Raw genomic sequence first — 8149 nt, 5'->3', positions numbered from 1 at the left:
TCTTGTTTCCTGCATTAACCGACATCGACATCGACATATATGGCAATCCGGGTGCGGAGGACATACACATTCGCATGATGTGGAATAACCTTATTTACCTGTTCTCATCGTGGACAGTTCCAGGATCACTGTTAATGTACACACTGATAATGATGACACTACCGCGTAACTAAACGTAACTAATCTTTACATTATCCACGGGTCTTATTATACACATTAAAATACGCATGTTCAATCAGTCTTCTTTGGAATATACTAGGTCTTCATATGCACCATCATGTTAGAAATGCCATCCATCTTGGTGTCCACCACCCCCATTTTCATGCTACATCCTTTTGACACCGCAAACGTTTCTTGGGAGGTCCTTGTACTGGGCCATCTTCTTTTGTTTGCATCCTTGAAATTGTTTTTAGAATCTTCATTGAGTGCATTAGATTTGGTTTACTGCATTAAAAATTACACTGTACCTTGATGCCTCCCCATTCGATGGCCGTACAAGAGTCGAGTCATGCTTGAAATTGTACTCGACGCGGCATTTTTATCAATCTGAATGATAAGCCCAGATCCACGATGTGCCCAGGTTTCAGCAGAGCTGGATTCATGTCCGACACGAAACTGAAGAGTACTCAATATATGTCTAACATGGGATACATAAATAACACGTACATTTCACCACCAGTGGTAGGCCCCCACTTCAAATACGACACCACGTTGTCCTCTGTATATTGATGGGATCCTTGGGTCATCATATTTTTCAATACATTCCCATAGTCGATTGAAGAAATATCAACTGTCGACATCCGAGCCTTGCCCACAGGCATTAACAATCGAGTTTGTCCGCGAATAGCTTTCAGATTGCCCAATACGAAGTTATTCATCATATTGACTTTGACATTGAACCGGGCCATGAACGCATTTATGGCTTCGATTCCCTGAATGGCTCGACTGAACGTGTCGTCTTGACTGCTACTGACAATAACAACTGATTGCATGAGGTCGTTCAATTTCCCACTGCCTGTTATTAGAAATATGCTGAATCCTAGACTAAAAAGAATACTAACGAGTATTCCATTTCGTTGCCAATAACAGGTGGGTGATGAGCTTCTGCTAAAATGCCTTCCACTTGCAGTACAACTTCCTCCTGAGAGTCCTTCCAAACAAGGTACGCGAATTCATCGGAAGTGTTCGTGTTGACAATGAAAGCATTATCGATTAATGCTTCATCGCGTATGTCGCCAATTGCCATCGAGCATCCATACTCTCTGACTTGCGCAACATGCATTAGCAAGTACTGCATCAGCACGTGAGCAGTGTCTATTCAGCCCGAGTTGAACTTATTATGTATGAATGTCCATTTGCTTCACAACCTCCTTCAACTGTGCCAGGTCGACTCATGGGGTACAAGATAAGGGCATTAATGTCAGAGGTTTGTACATATCAATGAACGTGTGAGGATAAATTGAAAGTATACTTTCCAGATGACCATCGTTTTCCATCCATCACTCTTGTATTTGAGCCTCTTACCACTCGCCTACTACCAGCTGACTCGCATAATGGCTTTGTGTTTTACCCGCTGTCTCACTTGGAGCATACCACACAGACAAAATTGGACTACGATGATGCCCACATTTACCAGTAAAAAAATCCTTGAATTGTTTCATCGTTCGACTATAGTTTGCATGACCTGACAACAAACACATTCAATCTAGCTATGAATTCAACGATATCTTTGTACCGTCATTCAGCTTCTTGAATCAACATCTGATTTTCCACATGATATATCTGGTGAGCCATTTCTTTCTTGTCCCTTCCTAAACACCTCAGAATTATTATTGAATTCTGAAATCGCATGTTTTTATGTTAAGTTACCCACAGGAACATGATAGCTAATGTTCCACCTCTCTTGTTATGTACATGCATAAAAGCAGGGGTACCACTATGAGCTCATCTTCGTTAGGATCCCACTCGTACAAACTATAACTACATCAAAAATGCACAAAAAGAATTCCAAGTGAGTGTGATCGCTTCCTTTCGCCTCATTCCTATCAGATTCTTATGGACCACCCAGGGTTTCTCCCACTAAACGTGACGCTGATACGCCTCCTCCCATGGAGAATGAATCAAAGCAACCGAAAGTAGATATATCTGTGTCATGAGTGATTTTAGCGTAAATCGTCTCAAATCAATGTTCATACATTTTACTACAGTGGATCTGCTTTGGACAGTACCCTTTTGGATACCAACAAATCTGAATCGGTCGTTACCATCGCACATACCGAGAAGTATCAATACTATTTCGTATTTTTTTCTTTTCAGTACATTGAATGACGTTCCACAGCAACCCAACTTCCTCGATTCCTATCGAGCCCCTTCCCGTCCAAGATGAGATGTGAAAAGGTTTGTATTTTGTGGTTTGAGAGTTCGCCCCCTCTAACGCAATACTGACAGTGACCCTCACAAATACAGGGAAAGTGCCGACATCATCGAAGACAGATGCCATGCCAGAAAAACAGTAAGAGATTCACTTCTGGAAATAGTAGTTGTCTGATCGTGCTTTGTAGCGATAAAAAGGATGCAGAGAACAAACGTAAGCGATCCCGACTCCTGTAATCCAACCGTAAGCTTTCGCTTTCTTCAGTCATCTGCTTATTGTTGATCACAGTAACCTCAACTCTTTCTTCCATTCGTTGTGTCGAGTAAACCTGTGATGATTTTGCCACACGTTCGCGAGTTGGGAATATCATACAGCCGATCCTACGCCCATACCCCCATCACTCCGTTCGTCCTTGCAGATCATCTTGGCGGTAATGAAAACAAGGCAGAGTGAGTCATTCGTGCTTTTGATATAGGTTACATTATTCTGAATATACTGAAACTTGTACAGACGCATCTTGAATATGCTCTCACAGCGGAAGGAACCATCCTATACAATTTATTTTCAGTGCAGCCGCGAGGAATTTTTCGTTACAGTGTCATGAACAAGTTCCCACGACGGTCGCAAGATTGTACGCGCTTCTGATAATGCGGATGCTAGCTTCTACATGGTAGGACGGGTAACGCATTGCAGTCTGGAGAACGGAGAATACAACAAAGAGATCAACATTCAACCACTGGATCGCCTTCTACCCCGATGTGTAGCAGTTATATTCCAGATATTGCGCTTTCAACAACCTTTTCAGTGTATACAAAGATGGATTAACCATTTCTTCCTACCAGAAACCCATGGAAGGTTGTCTTTCGACCAGTCTATTAAGTTAAACTGGTTTTAATTTTTATCAGGACAGAAAGAGCCAAAGGTTCGACCCCGGTGCCAATGAATGGTGAGAGTCATGGACCACATGAGTGGTTACCAATATGTTGCTAATCACACTCGTATTAATCGTTATACCCTGCTTAGCGATCCGTGCCTGGAACCATGAAGGTATATAGGGATTATCTGCGCTGCTTTTCCATCAGTCTGATGTTCACAAAGTTCCCATGTTTTTGGGCCATTCGAAGTTTGCGTTGACGCATTATCCTGCTCTTCCCTTGGCAGATATCAAGTTTGGGGACTACGCGTTAGTAGTCTTATGATTGGTGGATATCGGTCCTGCGAGGATGTCGAATGCATCTCTCTCAATGTACAATTCGCCATTCACTTGGAAACTCAGGACAGTAAAGACGCACAAGCACCTTTCGATTCTTTCTATGAAGATTTTGGAGATGAGACTCCTCTTGGAGTGGATGACACTCATGTAATGGAAAGATATTCTGGTGACATAACTGATATTCCTGTTTCTGTGCTACCTTCTGGTCCTGTAATGTAATTCATTTGTACTTCAAATTGTATTACTACTACTTAATGCCTCAGTTAAATGCAACCCTGTTTTTGTTTGACGATACATTTGTTTGAAGCGAAAACAACTCAGCTAAAAGACGGACTACAAAATCAGCATCAATCGGCCTGGTTCGTTCCTTCTTCATGACTTGCATCATATACTGATCGTAATGCCTATCCTCGCGTTACTTATCCCCTTGTTTCATGAAACTGCTAGATATCTTAGTAAATGTGCAATCCGATATAAAATACCATCCACTCAGGTCAGTAGGATTCTTGTTGTCTCGTACCCATGCAACCACATCACCCCATTTCATTTTTGAAAGAAAACCCCATACAACCCTCCCCTTTCCATCGATGATCTTCTCAACGATGAGATGCTTATCAAAAGGATCGAAACCGACTACATAACTATGCATCAGTCTCCACCGACTTATGCCGGTCCTGATTCCGACCCTCCAAAGTAAGTTTACCTACCTTTACACCTGTCCAAGTCGTTTATTTTTAGATCCATCAAATAATCCTTGTCCATTTTGGAAATATGCCCCATGTCTTGCTAGTTCTCCTACCTCCTCAGCTGACGCGTTCACTTGTGAATGCCAGTGTCTCATTCACAAGGATGTCCTATACTATTGCGAGCCACTCAAAGCAGTTCTCACTTGCTATTTGGTAAGGGTCGTTACCTTTATTAATGAACCCTTGATCCTACATATATAGAACTACCAAGCTGAATCGAGACATCGCGACATAAATATGAACACGAGTTACAGAAAATAAGATTGGAGCATCCATCCGTCTCTTTCATTGATGAGCACTGTCACCCTTTACCTTCGCATACCATTCAGAACCACAGGGAGCAAATGATATTTTCTTTTTTTGCGCCATGACATCCTCCTTTTCCACTTGTACAAGTTGTGTTTGGCCAGTTGATCTTAATTATAAAAAGATCAATGACTTCATAGCTAACCGAAGAACTAGTCTTACAGTTCCTCTGACATATAGCGACATAATATCCCTCGCACGATTGTCTCCTGCAGTCGTACTTTTCGTCATCTTGTCCGTTGCATCGTCACCACATGGCTACGGTCCTTTCTCACTCATTTCATGCCACCATCTATCCTAGCCCATTTCTTCACACACACTCGATTACATGAGGCGCATCAGTTGTTGGTTCCGTGGTGTTACAGGTTCTTACTCCAGCTTGCAACTGGAAAACAAATAATTTGAATATCATAACACCGAATGGGATGTATGCATCCTGGATCATTTTCTGTCGTGATCATGCCTTCAAGCTTCGCAAGTCTATTGATGGCTTGGATTATCGTCATTGCCAAATGGGGGCTAGCTCAGTCACTATGTATCAGCATTCCGTTTTTCAGGTAATGGTCTCTAACTGTACCTTGATCCTACTTCAGGAACTGATTCTAGTCCAGACAGCATTTATTATCACAGAAAGCAATTCTCGATCGATTTTTGCTCCCATCCTGACATCCGAGGCATCAAGTCAAATGAACGTTATCACATCCAGCCATATATATTGTCTATACCCTGTAATTATGTTGACCAGGGCCACAGTAAATGCGTGGCATGCACCACAAGGTGGTCCTGTACTAAATCCCCCACAGAGTGTTATGCCATGCCAATGAAGGCGCCTCGCCGAGCAAAAATTAACGCTATATGAAAACAGTAAACGCGACGATAAAGAGTGCGGCATTGAGTGCCCGGAGCTCATGTGGTCATTATGAGGACTCAGAGATGTAGGCATTCTTCATTGGGGAGGCTGGAGAGGTGTAAAAGCTGGTATGGACGAACTCTTACCCCCATCCTCCCTTCATTATAAGTGGTCATTAGGTATTATTTGCCAGAATTCTTGTTGTCATTGACGTGCTACACATGGCTCATAGTCAAACTTAATGTAAATAAATTGGATAGTGAACATCGGAGAATGGGCCGAAAACATGAAACTATTTTTAATATTACAAAATCACATGTTTAAAATGACGTGTTCAAAATGTAATGCTCAAAACGGAATGATCTCAAGCTCCTCGACGTGTAACACGAAGACCTAGGAATGGCTGGTCAAAACATCAGCAGTCTTTAGACATCTAGAGATACATACTTCGCATCGACTTGATGCAGACAAGTGCTTCTTCAAAGTCACTAAAACACGGACTGGAAAATCAGCTGACTCGCTCAACATATCTTCTGTCATGGGCAAATGAATTTGAGACCCCATTTCATTGGACGAATCAGGTAACCGACATCCTGGTGCATCTACTGACTAGGAAATTGTAAGTGTTGTACAACTGACAATATTATGAAGGACAAAACTCATGACAACTTGCAGATCCGCGTAAAGCATCAAGTATTGCTTATGACCCTCATCCTCGAAAATCCAACCTCGAGAAGACAGATTCTATATCATGTTTGAGTCCTCAGCTTGGTCACCATTAACATACTATAAATAAACTAACCTTGTTCTGATCCCTTAGAAACAACCCGCTCAAAGTGTTAACTTGTGCATTGAATAAAATTTCTCCGCTGCTGTCCCTCAAGGTCGGTCCCAAACGAAGCCAATGATTATTATGCATCATGGGGAACTACCAATACGTGAGTCATGAATGCAGTGTTTCTGCACCGACTTACGAGTACATCTCCCAACATGCACATCCCAAAGTGCAATTGTCCGAGGAGTGCGCCCTGATACATGGTGTGTTCGACATTGTGGTAATATGCACTGGTCGTGGTGTTTTCCTCATGAACATAAAGGTCCTTTTCATATACAAGGTGCGCAATGGCGGTTTGGGAATGCTGATAAAAAGAACGGACGATGCAATCAAGAGTTTGAGCTTTATCCATATCCATGATGGTACAGTTTTTTGGCTTTCCACAACATTTATCTACCGAAATGTCTCACTTTCTCTAAGTAGGCACAATACAACCCATCTCAAAAAAGAAATCTCCCCACCTTCAACCACCTGATTACAAAAAAGGTCACTTGCACGATTGAAATGGATAGCAAAATAGACTGACCATCTCAAATACATAGGCATCTGTATCAAATCATCCCCTGGAAAAAGGTGTCCAATTTCAAATGAACTCCCTTCATCACCGCGTACCAGCTTCATAATTAACAGATTTCCCTCCCCATACAAACCCATCAACTGTAATGCCATGTTGTGGTCTCTCCCATTCCACTGCATATGAGGAACATAATGAACCATGAATACGTCCTCCAATTCCTTCATCCCAACATTCGTATCTATCACACCTCCCATGGTTCATGCATGACCCAACCAGTAATCAACATCAACATCGTCACGGGTTTGATACTCCTGGGCGGATTCAATTAACGGAATGGGAACCAGTGTGAAAGTAATGCTTCGATGTTCAAAAAAAGCGGCCCAAAAGTATGGTCTTCCCTATCCATAAACTTAGTGCCATTAAATATTGTGAAAAATATAGCAAGCTGACTGATTTGAGGATGACTTTGGCTTTTTTGCTGAACTGTTCGTCCATTGTAGAGTAGGTATATTCCTACCCGGTGCGAGTTGGCCACCTTATCAGCACTGTGATTCACAAAATCTGAGACTTTCTTTATACGAGAGTCTCAAAACAAGAATGAAAACCTCCAATGTCACGAGAACGAATATGATATCACAAGAATGAAAAATATCTCTAACAATACCGAAACCGTTTTACATTGCTCCGCCGTTAGGTCTTGTCCCACCACATACAAAACTATGTTCTACTACCCTTCAGACAGACGTCGCCTACATGTCAGTCTTCGCAGCTTCCTCTCATTTAACGCCTCCCCCCAAAATCGAAATTAATGACGTACAAACACTCCCGGATTCGAGTCCTATAACTATAAAGGCGAGATATGGATTTGGTCGCTGTGTAACATTACACTCAACTCTCGATCAGATAGCTGCCTCCACTGGATACGAACACATATTTAAGCTCAAAACTACCACATCTTTACGGAAGCTATTCTATGTCTATGCCGAGACTATCGGAAAGGAAGTAGATGAATTAAAGTAGGTAACAATTATAATTCCGAGGTGTTACTCATGTTTGAATGGTAGATTTATATACGAAGGACAACGTCTGAACCCCCACAACATGCCAAATACGTATGAGATGGAGAACGGAGGTACACTCGACACCGTAAAATATAACTATATTGATGTCATCTAGATACGATCGATGTCATGCTCGAATGTAAGTACGCCATTGTCCTTGAAAGCAACTATCGCACAGATGCTCCTCTGTTCAGAAATTGGAGGACAAATGCAAAAAACAGAGTTTGAAGTTTGAAAGATAAAGCTT

The 8149-nt window shown here is 42.0% G+C and overlaps 4 protein-coding genes across 4 annotated transcripts; 2 read left to right on the top strand and 2 right to left on the bottom strand.

The window, feature by feature from the left end:
• Positions 1-255: 255 nt before the first annotated feature.
• On the bottom strand, positions 256-1246 carry EV420DRAFT_1487905 (uncharacterized protein; the record flags this gene model as incomplete). Its single annotated transcript, XM_060470580.1, has 4 exons — positions 256-416; positions 468-637; positions 667-1011; positions 1062-1246. The coding sequence occupies 4 exons, from the start codon at positions 1244-1246 to the stop codon at positions 256-258; spliced, it is 861 nt and encodes a 286-aa protein (XP_060322053.1).
• Positions 1247-1991: 745 nt separating this feature from the next.
• Positions 1992-4568, top strand: EV420DRAFT_1487904 (uncharacterized protein; the record flags this gene model as incomplete). The annotated part of the gene is made up of 8 exons (XM_060470579.1): positions 1992-2011; positions 2208-2282; positions 2562-2587; positions 2793-2823; positions 3536-3802; positions 4044-4080; positions 4144-4280; positions 4535-4568. 8 exons carry the CDS (start codon positions 1992-1994, stop codon positions 4566-4568), a joined length of 627 nt encoding a protein of 208 aa, XP_060322052.1.
• A 1285-nt stretch (positions 4569-5853) lies between these two features.
• On the bottom strand, positions 5854-7336 carry EV420DRAFT_1487903 (uncharacterized protein; the record flags this gene model as incomplete). The annotated part of the gene is made up of 8 exons (XM_060470578.1): positions 5854-5892; positions 5937-6098; positions 6129-6233; positions 6292-6417; positions 6464-6628; positions 6937-7079; positions 7110-7239; positions 7292-7336. The coding sequence occupies 8 exons, from the start codon at positions 7334-7336 to the stop codon at positions 5854-5856; spliced, it is 915 nt and encodes a 304-aa protein (XP_060322051.1).
• Positions 7337-7741: 405 nt separating this feature from the next.
• Positions 7742-7990, top strand: EV420DRAFT_1224003 (uncharacterized protein; the record flags this gene model as incomplete). The annotated part of the gene is made up of 2 exons (XM_060466492.1): positions 7742-7857; positions 7906-7990. Coding segments are annotated over 2 exons (201 nt in total), but the record flags the coding sequence as incomplete, so codon positions are not given.
• Positions 7991-8149: the final 159 nt, after the last annotated feature.

The sequence above is a fragment of the Desarmillaria tabescens genome, assembly GCF_030435595.1.
Source record: "Desarmillaria tabescens strain CCBAS 213 chromosome Unknown EV420scaffold_144, whole genome shotgun sequence".
NCBI lineage: Eukaryota > Fungi > Basidiomycota > Agaricomycetes > Agaricales > Physalacriaceae > Desarmillaria > Desarmillaria tabescens.
This window is presented reverse-complemented; position numbering and strand designations above follow the sequence as displayed.